General features: G+C 39.0%; 1 protein-coding gene across 3 annotated transcripts in view; it reads right to left on the bottom strand.

The window, feature by feature from the left end:
* Positions 1–15,234, bottom strand: part of LOC102230568 (solute carrier family 12 member 5-like) — a 142,788-nt gene that overhangs the window by 46,232 nt on the left and 81,322 nt on the right. For all 3 annotated transcript variants that reach the window (XM_023325297.1, XM_023325298.1, XM_023325299.1), the window contains exon 2: positions 393–493. In XM_023325297.1, the coding sequence (XP_023181065.1) occupies positions 393–493 (101 nt within the window). The remainder of the gene's footprint in view (positions 1–392; positions 494–15,234) is intronic.

Raw genomic sequence — 15,234 nt, 5'->3', positions numbered from 1 at the left:
AGCAGTGGTGTGAAGATTCTATTAATCAATGGTATGTAACTGCTGACTTGATTGATTCCTGAGTCATCTTTCCAAGAGCAAGACAAAGAACTCACATCACGTTCCTTATTAGATCCAGAATCCCATTGAGAGCAGATTGTAATTACATTTGTGCAAGGCTGTGGTAAACTGCATTGTTTGGGCTCTTTCCTGTAGCAGTGTAAGAGTCACTTGTATTAACACAAGGTTCCCATATGCCCTTCACACAATAACTACCCTCATTAATAAATGTCAGGGGCCCTTTTCAAAAACTAAATAGTGAGAATGAGTAAACCCTGCATCCAAGATTCAATGCTGAACATGTGTATTACACTTCTGAATGTAGAGGTGTGTCTGCACAGAGAAGATTTTACCTCAAACAAGGCCATGTTCTTGCCATCATATTGCTGGTTCTTCTCAGCGGCAGCTTCACTGCTGTTGATGAAGGGGCTGCTCTCTTTTGGGTTACTGTCACCTGAGAGAAGCAAGACATATACAAAATCCTTTTAGACTGTACTGCAATAAAACAGACAAAAAAAGAGCAAACCTACAGGAAGGCTGATGAAAAGCCCGTTTCTTCAAGTTACATTAAGCCTTTTTCGGGGAAACTGTAACTTTCAAAAGAACACATACTTTAAAGGAGATTACTTTTTTTTAATTTAAGTGTTGAAAGACACACATAAGGTTTAAAAGTACAGGATGTTAGCCAAGAAAGGACGGGAGGCTTGTCATCTCTGTCAGAGAGGCAAAGAAACAGAATGAAAGCTAATGGACTGTGCAATCGCAATATGTGCGGTGCTATATATCCCATATGTCCAAGACTAGAAAATCTCAATCCGCCTCATGCTACACTAAAAACAAGACTGTCCCTAATCTAAAAACGATTACCACTGAAACATCACAAGGAATCCTTTCCAGCTTCCTTGTCAACAAAACCCTGAGAGGACGAAGCAGTGATGTTATTTTGGGTGACAGCTAGCTTAAGGCATCAAGGCTCGATGTAGTAGCATCTGTCCACAACTTCCCATGCCTAAACCGAGAGCAGGTTTGAAAACAAAGCAAAAAAGCCTCAGAATTAAGTGACAGAAGGTTATAACTGGCTCCCTGTAATTAGTGGGTTGCCTATTTGAACCTTCGCTCTGTTGTTGGGGAAGACACTCCCCCCGCCTTGCTCACTGGTGGTGGTCAAAGGGCCCAGTGGCTCAGAATGTGCAGCAGCTTTGCTTTTGTCAGTCTGCCCCAGAGGCAGCTGTAGCGTACCACCATCAGTGAATGTGTGTATGAATAGATGAATGACTGATTGTTGTGTAAAACGCAACAAATTTGATAAAGTGCTATGTAGGACATTTACCATTTGTGATTTTCAATCCATGATATCATAGACACAATCAATGGCCTTGATAACACCAGTTCTCCCACACTACTATATAACTCACCTGATGCTTAGTTGTTTCCTTTACAACCTTGGCTCTTGCTTTCATTTGTTAGTTACGGGTATTTATTGGTAGACTTAATTGAAGTAGATGTTTATTTTGCTGGAATTGCACAGGCTTTATTATCTCTTTAATTAGGCACCAATTTTAACACAGTAGGTAACTTTGTTTTGTATGTCACTGTGTGGCACTCATAGATGTAAAATGACTTGAAAGAGGTCAGCTCAGTTTCTGATGAATGTCAGATTATTTAAAAAACGAATAAAACAAAAGACTTGTAAATTATCCTGGCATAAATTAATTTAATATTTATTTGGAAATGTTGGCCAAATCATTGTTTTCCAAAACAGATTGCTCATGTTCAAGCTTGTGTCAGGCTGCAGCTTATCCCAGCAGTCACACGTTTACAGGTGAGGTACAGCCAGGACAGATTTTCCATCACATGGTTACTGAACCTTTTTATTGCACAGCATAGTGCCCTCTGTTTGAAAGATTACATGTGGTACAACCAGCAGCAATTAATCAGAAATAATATTAAAATGCATAACAATCCTGGCACAATAGTTGATCATTGTTAAAGCAATGATGTGAAACATTGGGCTGTTTGTTTTGGCGGGCAACCATAGCAGACCACTTTCAGAAAGTAGACTGCTGTGGTTGCAGATTACCGTTGTAAAATGGTGTAACTAGTATAATTGGTATAAGTAGTTATAAAGACTCCAATCTAACATACAATGGCAACAGAAGCTTGGATCCACATATACATTTTACTTATATATTTTAACAGTTCTTTTAGGTGTGAAATTATATTTCACCAAACAAGTCTAGCTTAATCTAAAGGTAGATCTTCACCCATACTTAGTTAAATGTCCTTTAGCAGCTTCCAGAGAAAACACACACTTTCTGTAGTTACCAAGAGACATCTAGTATGATCCTGGGATGTTCGACCATCCTTCTTAAAACTTAATGTGATAACTTCCTGATCACATTAAACGGTGCACTAAGAAGAGATATTCTATATGGAGAAAAGAGGTACCAAAAAAACCCATTATTGAGAACGTACAGTATGGCTCTTCAAAACAAAATATTAACCAAACGCTTAAGCCCTAAAAATCAAAACTGACTTGTACTGTACCTCTATTATTTTCTTTTTAAACACAATTTCAGGCAAATTTTGCTTTCTCAGAATTTAAACAGAAAATGCACACATTTTTGCATGTGCTTCCCAATTAATTTATTTGACTTTTTACTTTTCGTTGAAGGAACATCATGTGCATTGTATAAAAGTTAGAGTTAGACCAAAATGTAAAAGGAGAGAAAAAAAAGTAAATTTTTCTTGGAGAACTTTCTTAACCATCTGGCCATATTAAAATACACTTTATATGGAACAGAAGAGAATCAACCAGCTGTAAATAAACAGCAATAGGCCAGGTTGCAGATGCTGTCTAATGACACAGATGGTGTGTTAACAAGTTTATGCTTTTTTAAAAAAAAAAACTTTTAATAAAAATTTGATGAATAAATGAGGTTAGTATTAATTTTAAGGTGGTTAACTATAAACATCATTAAATTTTTACCTGTATGAACTGAACTGTTAAGTATGAACTGTGACAACACTGAGCCCTGTCATCAATCAAACCTTCAGAAAGCACCACAGGTGCTGAGGATGAATAGAAATCTCATAAAAACTGCCGTATTACAACTAGTCTAAGTAGAATGTCTAAATTCAGAAGCACTTTGTGCACCACAAATGACAAAGGTCTTGGTCGTGAAGGTTGCACAGTGTCAACTGTCTCATTTGCACCTTCCAGCATAACTTGAGGGAGACAGCAGATTGCTCTCCCTCTGGCTCTCGGTCTCGTCTTGGACTGAACACTGTGAGACTGAGTTATTTATAGCCAGGACGCTGCAGCCATGATGTCGGAGCAGCGCTAACAGACGGCATGCCGTTGTACAGAGACAACGCAATAGGGCCACTCAGACAAAGGGCACAGAGAAAAGGGGGCAGTGTTGAAGGATACTTCAAAGAGCGGAGAGGCGAGAGAATTAAAAAGGTGGCAGTGGGGTGAAGGAGTTGAAAGAGGAAGAATGCAGATGAAAAGCTGGAGGGACACACAGATAGATGGTGAGAGAGTGAACTGGGAATGGGAGAGCGATAAAGGCTTGGGATGAAATGGGGAGCCACAGAGGGACGGTAGAGCCACACTGCTGTCTGGCTGTAAAATGTAAAAGCTCCTGCAACATTTAAGGTTGAGCTCACTCTGACCTGCAGGTTAAAATAAACATGGCTGGTAAAAGGGAGACTAAAGTGTCCTGCCAAGGGCTGAGAGAGCATGTGGATTATTCCATTATTTTACCCTCCATTTCCATCATCTGTAAATCCCATCTATAAATGGTGATGGATGGCTGGATGAATGGACGGATGGATGGACGGATGGACGGACAGATGGATGGATGGACGGATGGATGGATGGACGGACGGACGGACGGATGGATGGATGGATGGATGGATGGACAAACGGATGGATAGATGGATGAATGAGGAAAAAATTGATTCCTTCTTTTTTGGGCAGTTCTGAGAATAGTTTTGCCCCAAAGCAACTTATCCCTTCTCAGTCTGATGGGATCTCTACAACAATGGCTCCTCGCTATCAAAGCCTCTATTTATGGTTGAAATTCAGAGCTTCACCACTCAATGAGTGTCTCTCTGTCTTCTGAAGTCCATCATGAAATGACCAAAGTTTCACTTCAGAGATTTTTTTAATAGTTGGTGCTTAGTGCACAGAGGCTTAAGCAGAGCTTACTGTCATTCCATCAACAAAATGAAAGAATTTTCCTTTCTGGGATTGTGTGTGTGATCTACGTGCCCATCGATCTTTTATGTAAATATTATATCATCCCCAAAATAATGTAATATCAAATGACACAACGCAAGTCTTGAGTTAGATTGTGTTTTATTAAGTTTTGTAATAATCAGTATTACTATCCATATTGTTACAGATAATTAAAGCTTTAGTTTTAAACTATCTTATTTCAGCTGCACGATTAAAAATCGCATTTGCAGAGGAATGTGCTTCTATCAGATGTAAATTTTCAAACCTTGACTTTTAAACCTGGAAATAATCCTGTGAGGTCTGCATGCAGTGGATGTCAACACTAACTCTGATTTATCATCTGGTTTTCAGTTGTTGAGTCCTTTTATGTCATCTTAAATCACAAGCAACTCAAATCATTCTAGAAGTCAACAGTAAAATGTTGCCTTCAAACACCCTGTGTTGCTTTCACTGCCATTATCAAATGTCTATTGCCAGTAACAGGCATTTTCCTTTTAATAGATTTTTTTCATAGAGCATTATCAAAATAGTTGAAAAAAAAAGACAGCCTGGAAAGCTGAAATAAGCTGTAATGGTACTTGACACTATTGGCTAGCATTCGTAAATCAGCCAATCAAGGAGAACCATTCATTTACATGGGCACCAACAGGCAGCTGCCCCCCACAGTAAAAATATTCACAATAGTGATTTTATTTGTACAGTATTTAATCCCAGACCATGGTGGAGCTTAGCTTGACCAGTCCATAAGGACTGTTTTAAAACCAGAGTGGCTCTTTAGGATGTTCTATCTTTTAGTTAGCAATCTAAGTACAAATTATTTTTAACGCAGACTTAAAATCAACTCAGTTTGAAACTGTTCTTTATTGGGAAGAGTCATTTTATAAATGTTGCCAAAGTTTATCATGTTGAACATTTACACAATTTTGAAAGGTTTAGCCAACACACACAGCTTTTTGATCTTCTACTTATTTATACATAAAGAAAAGAAAGAAGGATTTAAGATCATCAAATTGTGATCCAAGTTAGTACCTTCAGGTAATAAAATAACTATACACTAACCCAATATGTGATAACTACCTGCATAACTTCAACTAAGTGGGTAAAACCTTTATCTTTTGAACACATAAAGCCTTGAAAAACATTAATATTCTTTGAACTTTTTCACATTTTGTTGCATTACAACCACACATTTTTATGCATTTTATTTAGTTACTATATAAGTGATTTGCAGTGTTCATGAAAGTCAAAAAGTTACATTTTAACCTGCCACTCTTCCATAAAGGATTGAAGTTTTATGGAGTGCATGATTCATGCTGACGGGATTTCTGCAGCTCCTCTGGAGTAAGTGGTTTCAGAGTAAACAGGGTCGAATCCATATTCCACATTTCTCCTCTCTGCCCTCTCCATTTACACTAATACACATTCAAAAAAGTTCAAGGAATAGCACTTTAAATGTTTTAGTGTGAAGTAAAATGTCAGGGGAAACAGGTGAAGGCCTGTTTTGCAACTCAAACTGCAAAACAGACAAAAAGGAGCTATGTAGAATAATTTGGTGAGAACTATTTGACTTTGCTTTATTGATCGTTCCTATGAAGTGGTGAGGTGGCGACACTCACAGCTTTTGCTGTCTCACCCTGCCTGCACTGTGTCACACACTCGTTGTCTCCGAGAACTGACCCCAAGAGGATGAGCCGAAGAACTTGATGCTTATTCTTGAGGAGCTGACTCAACACAAGCACTGGGGCCACTTGTTGGTTTGGCACATGCATTCAAACAAGTGCGTGTGTATGTGTCGGTGCACGTGCGTGTGATTGGCTCACACCTCGTTAACTGTGCTGTACAGCAGCAGAGGAGCGTCTGCGGCCAATTAATCTCAGCCTGGGAACAAGCGGCTGGATTTCAGCCATCTTGTATGAAAACATACACTACGGCTGTGCTGCTGAAAATAGTAAGAGTTTGTATCCAAAATGTATTCATAGATACTTCATGTGTGAAATTGCACACACAACATCCCTTTTCACAGTGTAGTGAGTTTACACTACTTTAAGTGACAGTAGAATTTAAAAGGAAAATAAATTATTGAAACCAAGAAGAAGTTGGATTTTCTGGTGATGTTTCCCTCCAGTGTTTTGTGTGACAGCAGCAAATCCATGTAGATCAGGATTTCACTCACTAATTCAGCTGTCTCTTCATCGTTCAACTACATTAATTCAAGTCTGGCATTCGAAAGTAAATGCCTCTTTGTCAACTGGAAGAACAAGGAATGCAACACTCTTACCAAAGGACAATTTGGAGAGATCAATTAACCTAACTGTAATGCTTTTGGACTGCAGTAGCAGGGAAAACATTCAAACTCCATGCAGAAAAATCCCAAGTTGGGATTTGAACCTGGAACCTTCTTACTGAAAAGCAGACCCCTAGTGAAAAATTATACACAAAATGTATGAAAGTGAAGTGGTAGTTAGGATGGGGTGCTCATGTGGGATAGGTATGCCTTAACAGGTGGATTTTGAGATCAATCTTGCATGTGGTTTGAGATGAAACTTCTCTCAACATCACTCCTACTTTTCCCTACGCAACAATCCCCATTTATTTATAATGATGTAGGGGAGGTTTTATTTCCTGAACATTTCATTCACATGTGATTTACCTTTTTAGCACAGACATAATGCACAGAAGAAATAAATAGCAGGAGGGTACAGTTACATGACTACATCAGCCCACACACTGTCATAAGCAGATATGCTATGCTCTGCTCTCCTTCCATCGATTGTTGCTCCAGCTGCAAATCAGACACAGCCGCCTTGTTTTAATGCGATTTCACTCACTCTGTTTTCTCTCTAACTTTTTCTCTATTCATTTCTCTTCGTTTTGCCTTGTGCTGTGCTCTCTTATTTACAGTTTTTATGTCAACAACTTAAGTATGAATATCTACATGAAACCACCCAGTTTTGTGTGTGTGCTGTGGGGCCGAACCTGTATGCTAATCAGTATTCAGTCGGGCGCTTCAGGTGCAGAATGAATTTAATGCAGCATTGCCTCACAGGGTATGACTTTGACACAGACCCTTCTCTGCAGCCCTTAATTTCCAGCGAGGTCCTCTTTCCTGATTGGGTTTTAAACTGGTGGCATCCGATAGGCTGAGAGCCAATAGACGGACGGGGATTTCTATTACCATGTCTTAGCATGTTGACTCTCCCTGCTCTGAATGTTAGTGATTGGTGTCTCTGAATTAAGTTTCTCAAAATCATGATAAAGAATGTTTTAGCAATGCCAAAAACAATGATTGTTAAAAAATATATTTGGGGAAAAAAATTGACTCCAGCTCAGATTCTCACATCTTTCTATATCCTACAAACACTGCAAGACCAACACAAAACAATCACTTTTGCTGATAATTGTCATTATTAAACAAATTGGGGTAAGCCATAATTAGAATGAGCAGGACAAGATTTCATTAGTGTTAGACATTGGAGCTGGTATCTCACGGTACATTAGCTGCAATACTTTTAGAGGCAGTAAACTCTCCTAGTGGATGGTTCTAAGTTGATTATTCAACTTAAGAGGTTAGAAACTGTGAAAATCTTCACAATAAATAAACTAGGATGTCTTGTAAAATGTCCTCCCTACACACATTCCCACTTTCTGCTTTAAAATTCACTCTAGTCATTGCTTGTCCCTCTCCTCTAGCAACTGTGTGCTGTAGAGTGTTTAAACTTTCAATCGAAGAACCTGTGTCTGTTCACCTGTCCATGGACATTAACTTAGAAAGAAAAGTGACAGGCAGGCGGCGGGCCGCCTGGCGTGAGGTGCAGCTAATGTGTAGCCATGTAAAGCCAGCCACAGCGAGCCCCGGTGGAGCCTGGCTATCAGACTTCCTCAGGTTGTAGGCTAGCTTTGGGAGAACACTTTGTGCCCTGTCAGTCAGCTGCACGCCTCCTGCATGCATACGACCGCCTGCGGGAGTGACTTCAGCTAGCTGCTGTAATTGGTGAGCCACAGAGCTGCGGGGATGAAGGAAATAGATGAAAAAAAGAAGGAATTGCGTGGGAAGAGAAGAGAGAGTGAAAGCAGCATGGAGGAAAAAGAATAGAGTGCTAGGGAGAGTGATTGAGAGTTGGGTTTGGGGAGGATTATGCCTGGTGGGGTAATTGGTTGAGGAGCAAAGGTTCCTCACACCTGCTATCTTTGACTTTTTTAGCAACCAATGCAACGAATTGAAGTAGGATGAACACAGTAAGAAAATGGTCGATGGCATGGTGGGGGAATCAAGACCCCATGTAAGACACTGATGTGTTTTAATAAGGTCGTGGTTGTGTTTTTTTTCCCCAACATTAGCAGAATATTAACAAGGATTTGCGCACATTTGTAATGGAAGTGCTGCTGAAAGTCACATTTATATTATGTTCTGGATAGCGGTGGACTCTAAATGAGAGATGATATGAAGGTGTCCTGGGTGAGTTGGCAAGTTAGGCATCCAACCACCAGCATGTGAACCAGATGATTGAGTTGTTTAAAGTGATTAAACGGGGATGTGTGACTGATCGTCATTTCACCAGGTCTGTAATTTTCTTGTTAGTCAATGGTAGAGGTCAGAATCAAAGGACAAATTATTACATTTTGTCTGTCCAATTTGTACTGCCACTCCCCTGCATGTGGTCATATTCTGCCTCCATACATATCCTAAACTTCCAAGTAAGACGGGAGACAATTTTTCCAAAAGCCCAGAAGAGAACACAGGAAGGGCACGTCCTCTCCGGCTCACCTCTCTCAGCACGTTCCCTCATTTATTTCACTGCCCGATCTTCACCCCACAGGTGTGACATCACATTCCCTGTGGTCGACTCACTTCCACACGTCTACACCTTCTCCTTCCCACTTCTGTATTCTGTGGACTTCCTCTCACCTCTCAATTCCAGCCATAAATAGGTATTTTACTCCAAGAAATTTAAAAGCCAACACACCTGCTGTGGATAAATACAGATGAAACTAAATATGTGCATAAACTCAATAAAAAATGTATTGATGACAGTCTGTAATTCATTAATTGCATTTCAATCAAAAACTATCAACAAAATAAGCAACATTTTAAATTTAAAACCTCTTTTTGCTGGTGAATTATTGAATAAATAGAGATATGAGCTCAATAACAAATATACTTATTGTTTTAAATCTCTTATTTAGGCCATTCAACCATCAGATTGGTGCAAGGTGCTATTACACCATCCAAGTGTTTTTAGGAACCCCTGGTCAGTCATATAACTTCTGACATCAGCATTGGGGATGTCTGTGCTTGATGCAACATGTTTAGCACTGAGATGCTACTTTAGGCTTAAATAGCTTTTGTAATGGACTAACTCTTTTTTGCACAACCTGCACACATACATAGTTTACCCACTGTCCCATCAGATCATTTTTTGAAGCAAAAATAATCCCCAAATGATCCAAAAGAAGCAGCTTTGTCATGTATTAGTTTTGTTTGCGAATGTTACATGTGTGTCAGATGGACAGGTGTACCAAAAGCGCACAAATACAAAGTTCCAGCCAGAAGCTTTCTGTTGATTTTTTGTTTATATTGTCACACAAAAAAGTAGCGTGTTTAACATGTTTTTTAAAATAGATCCACAGTTGTGCCTCTACTGAACTCAAATTAGCCTATCATAAGCCTCCAAAGCCATGACATCATCACCTGTGGCTTCCCACATTGTTTAAAATCAAATACAAATAATTTTGTTAATTTTATGAGGGGGCGAGTTTGTTGAGTTAACAATTTATCAATTAATACTTTTAATTTTTTTGACCACTGTTAGAAAACAATCTGTAAAACTTTGGTGTTTTCTTTGATGTAGCACAGAGATATTTAGAAATGCACAAAAGTAGAAAAAAAAGTTTCTTAGACTTTTGCACAAAAGTTTCCAGTCCAGTTTTGAGTTGTTTGCTTCTTTGCATGATATTTTAATGCCTTTGTGGGCTTTCTAAATGTATTTTGCCCTCCTTGCACTTGCTAAAAAAATCATGTTTAATTAGCTAGTCTGGATGTGACTACAAGCATGCATGGCTCATGTGTTAATGTGATTTACGAGATACTTTTGCAGGTTGTGCTTTTGTCCAATACACTGGTGATTCTAACATCCCAACATAATTTCAAAGGCTTTTCACTCTCTTGCTTATGGCTGACTTAAGGCTTACTGGTTAATAAAATTGAAATCTTTGGTTGATCCCCGCTGGAAAACATAAACCCTGCGGACAGTTTTGTGGTTCTGCTGGACTTTAAACCTTGCTCTTCTAACCCCATTAAAAACCAAACAATGCAGCACTCAGGAGTATGTAAGCTGCTGTCTTCCAGTATTCAGACCAACTGGCGAGGTTGCAGCTAAACACTCTCCTGCAGACTGCAATTAAAACTTCAGTGCTGATGTGCCAGGCAACTGCACGACATCTTACTGCTTCATAATGAAAAGAGGCAGATTATGTAACACAGACCAAAATGACATCAGTGACGCACTCCACCATCCGTTCTAGAAGTCACAGCCCAGCCTGCACGGTGAGGATAAATCTACGTCAAACTCATTTGCAAGGAACTAAAAGCAAAAACATCAGCTATAGTACATCATTAAAAAGCAACAACACCAACAGCCAGTTGTGTCAAAGTGCTGTTCAGGCACATTTTTAAAAGTACCTATACTCCTTACCTAGCTTTATCCTAGGGAAAATATATCTTCCTATGGGGCAATAACACTGAACATAAAGCCAGGGCTGGTTTAGATCAAAGCAGATGCATGTGTAGAAATTACAGAATACATTTCGAGACGTAAATCTAATTTAGATTCTGTGTCAAGATATGAAGTTTGATGTTTACAGGCACAATCATTCTGTCTGACTATTTTTGTAAAGAAAAAATCCAGTTTCTACAAGTTCAAAGCTGGTAGAGACCAAAATATGGTTCTACAAAGTATTGATTCAGACAAAATATGACAATTTTGCTAGGTACTTGCCATTGTCTGATTCTACTTGCTTTGCCTCAGCAAAAGTCTGACATTTTAAAAGAAATGAAAAGGACACACGAAGACGTGAAGTGGGAGCACAAGATCATTCATAATGAGCTGAGTTTACAGTCTATCAGCTTCTACTGGAAACATAATGGAGGTGAGCCTACAGACTGAAACGCTGCAGAAGACGGACAGAAAAAAATGAGGCAGACGGAGAGAACTACACACTGAAAGACTGCTCTGTTTTCTAGTTTCTGGCCCCAGCAGATAAGGCTACAGCATTCATGGGTTTATCAGGTTCCTCGGTACAGGTGCATTACCTGGACAGCTGTGTGCATTTCCAGTCCCATTTAGTGATAGTGTTTAGTATTTCTGAATCGGTGTGTACGAACCTTCACACTTGTGGGCTCATTTTGACACATTTATTTGTGCGTTTCACTGCTCTGCCCAGAAACCCACAGCAAGGCCAGGGCTAATCTTGTGAAAGATGGGTGGATCTTAGTTGGTATTTCTAGACTGTGGGAGATAAATAAATAATGGAACATAGGTTTGGATTTAGACCGAGATGAAAGCTTTAAAAACTGAGGTTTTTACAGCTTAGCCCTGAGAGAGACACAAAGGGAAGAAAAGATAAAAATAGGACAAACAAAACAAAATCCCATGACCACAGAGGTGTGTCCACAAGCAGCACACCTTCAATCCTTTAACTTTATAATATTAATGCTAAATGAAGTGCTTACGGGTGTTATTCATCTGCATTTTATAAAATATTTAAGTGATATGAGCCAAAAAACATCTGCCAGCTTTGGATCTCTTTCAAAAACATTTACAGCAGAGATTTATTGTGAGAAAATGTGGGGAAAAAAAGGGAGAAGAGATTTAAAAAAAAAAAAAAACAGAAAAAGTTGATACCAGCACAAGCCGGGAGTTTATCTCCACTCTGCTGTCTCTTCTGGACAAGTACGAATGACTTTAAAAACTGTAAATTAAAAAGAGATAGTTGAATGGAAGGGCCTCTGGACACAGGATGAGCAAAATGATTCCTACCTCCACCTTTTCATTTTATTCTTCTCATTTTCCCTCTTTCAGCCTTGTTGTGTGAAATTGATACAGTGGTTGTGTGTATAAACTGATTCCTGGTGGGCCAATAGACTCAAAAGACTAAAGCCTTTGTCTGCCTTTGATTACACCTATGAATTATGCATCCTGCACCACTGTGTGTGTGTGTGTGTGTGTGCGTGCGTGTGTGTGTGTGTGTGTGTGTGTGGGTGTGTGCGTGCGTGTGTGTGTGTGTGTGTGTGTGGGCGTGTACGCGGGGGTGTGCGTGTAGGGGTGTGTGTATGGAACTGAGCCAGGGACTGCAGTGCTTGGCGACAGTGACTGATACTCCTTTGCCATTCTCCACGCTCCCCTTCTTTAACACACATCATCAAACACACACGCCGCATGACTGATATGTGCCCTTTTTATACCCACACCTTTATGTAGAAAGCCTACTTTTAACATCAACATGACTATTACTTAGTGCAGGCAATAATTTTGCTCTTTGAGCCAAAATACATTGTTTTGCCATTTACCAAACACTAATCTTAATTTAAAAAACACCAAAATGTTTGACTTTTAGTCCCTGAGATGTTGGATATTTACTCATCTGAGCCCAATAAACCTATTTTCTGTCTAAAGCCTAATGGATTAAATTGCATGAGCGCTATGTTTATTATGAGTCCAGATGGGATACTAATGTGCGCAGAGAATTAGTTCAGTTTACAGATTTTGTGGTTAGAAATAATCCCAATGAGCTGCCAGCTTGTTGGACAGAAAACAGCGATGTGTTTAAAAGAGATTTCGGTATAATTATCTGCCATTTTGTTTTAAAATTATTTTTAGCCGCTAGCAGTGGAATTTGGATATATTAACTTGTATAGAGATGAACCAACCTTTAGATTTTTACCTTTTTTAGACTTTTTGCTTTCCTTATCTCTTCAGATAAGTAGATACATTTTATGATCAGAAGAAATATATGTGTGTAACCTTAACATGGTAATGCTATTATTCTTTTTGTTTTAAGGCCATTTACAGCAACATTGAACTCTTTTACATGACAAAAAATAGAGATCCATTTTGCTTTTGTCAAACTAATTCACAAAATAATCAGATCATTACTAAAGTTCATTATGCCAGAACTGTGAATGTGAATTGCTTAGATTGTCACTGATGAGAGAGAGGTGTGTATTACCAGTCTGTAGCTTTTACAATTTGATCTCATATGAGTGATAGGAAATGTCAGCAAATCCAACTTCTGGTGAGATTTTGTTCTTCATAGTTTGTCTATTTTAAGCAAATTCTAAGAATTCAAGTTGGGATCAGAAGCCTTTAATTTATAATGACAGTCAGTTGTACTTACATTCTCAATCCCATGAGTAGTAAAGAGAACAATGTTACAGTTTTGCCACTCTAAGGGCAGGACATGGAGAAGTACAGTAATATAAGTGCATGAGCTCTACTCTATAAAATATGAGAATGACTATGAATGGTTGACACACTTTCACTAAAGAGCAAATAGTGAAGATAATCTTTCACTTAGCACTTAGTGTTTTTTGCAAACTTCAAAACAATTCTCCTAAATTGTGCTTTTTCTGGATAAATACTAAAAAATATATATACTGTATATTTTTTACTGTAATATACAGTACTACTGTGTATTACAGTACTAATATGCAGTACCTGAAAGTTTTGTAAACTTTCAGGTGAATAAAGTTCAACATCTGTGTTGAAGTTTTGCTTGTCGACTGTTAAGAATTCTTCAAGTCATTACACATTTTATTCATGCTCTTATTTTGAAGTAGGGGAACACTGTTCAGGCTTCAATTCTGTTTCCTCTCGTCATGTTCTCGATTCATGATGCTCCATACGCCATCCTCCACACTTTTAAACTGAAGCACTACTGCTGTCAACTTTAAAACTGAAACCACAAGGGAAAGCTCTATTCCAAAGAATCACTTCCTGAAGTTCAACTGTACAGGCAGATGTGTAATAAAATTTTTTGTCCCCCTCAGAGCTCTTGGGACTCTGTTGAGGGGGACAAAATATGTTGTGATACATGGTGGGTATCATTAATTTAGCACCTTAGCATTAGCTTCTGCTAAATACAGTTTTGGTGTTGTGCTTAGCAGCATTAGCAGAACTAATGTCTATGATTAGTTATTTAGGGTTAGTGTAACTAACTTTATATTTACCAGTTCCAACCACTGATGACTCCTAACTTGAATAAACAGAAACTATCATAGAGAAAACAGAAAGCATTTTTAGTTCTTTTGGTTTCTACTCATCCACTCAACTCTCCCAACTTCAGACTGAGTGCACTCTCTGACACAGCAGTCAAGTGGTCGTAAGAAGTTTTTATCGAATGACCTTCTGCTGACACCATTATATCACCACATCCATCCATCTTATCTGTCCCATATCACCCATGTAATTCCCAGGGGAGGTCAGGACTGCTGAACAGGAACAACCCTTCATTCATGACTGAGGAAATCCCCCAAGACACTTGCTCCTGTTCACACAGACAAATGAGTGAGGCCGGATGTTTTACAATATGCGGGATATATAGTATACAGTAAGTACTGTAGCTGCTCGGATAGAGCATAGTCATACATTTCACTGACAAGTGAGGACTCCCAGCTGTCTATCCATCTTTTTTCTTTATCTTTGCTGGAACATGACTCTGCCTTTCTTTAGTACAGTAAGGTTCAAGGTCCAAAATTCAGTAGGAAAATAGGCTACAAATAAAAAAAGAAAGGTTAACGGCGGTGTTCTTGTCGTGGAAGAAAAATGGCTGAAGCAGAGGGAGAGATGGAACTTAGGATATGAGCTCTTGGGGAAACTGGTAAAGAGATAGAAACTATGGATGAATCAACAAAGGGAATCCATTCAGACCAGACATGTGCTGCTATCAGGATC

Source organism: Xiphophorus maculatus, chromosome 20 (genome assembly GCF_002775205.1).
Source record: "Xiphophorus maculatus strain JP 163 A chromosome 20, X_maculatus-5.0-male, whole genome shotgun sequence".
NCBI lineage: Eukaryota > Metazoa > Chordata > Actinopteri > Cyprinodontiformes > Poeciliidae > Xiphophorus > Xiphophorus maculatus.
Note: the sequence above shows the minus strand (reverse complement) of the source record. Positions and strands in the feature narration are given on the sequence as shown.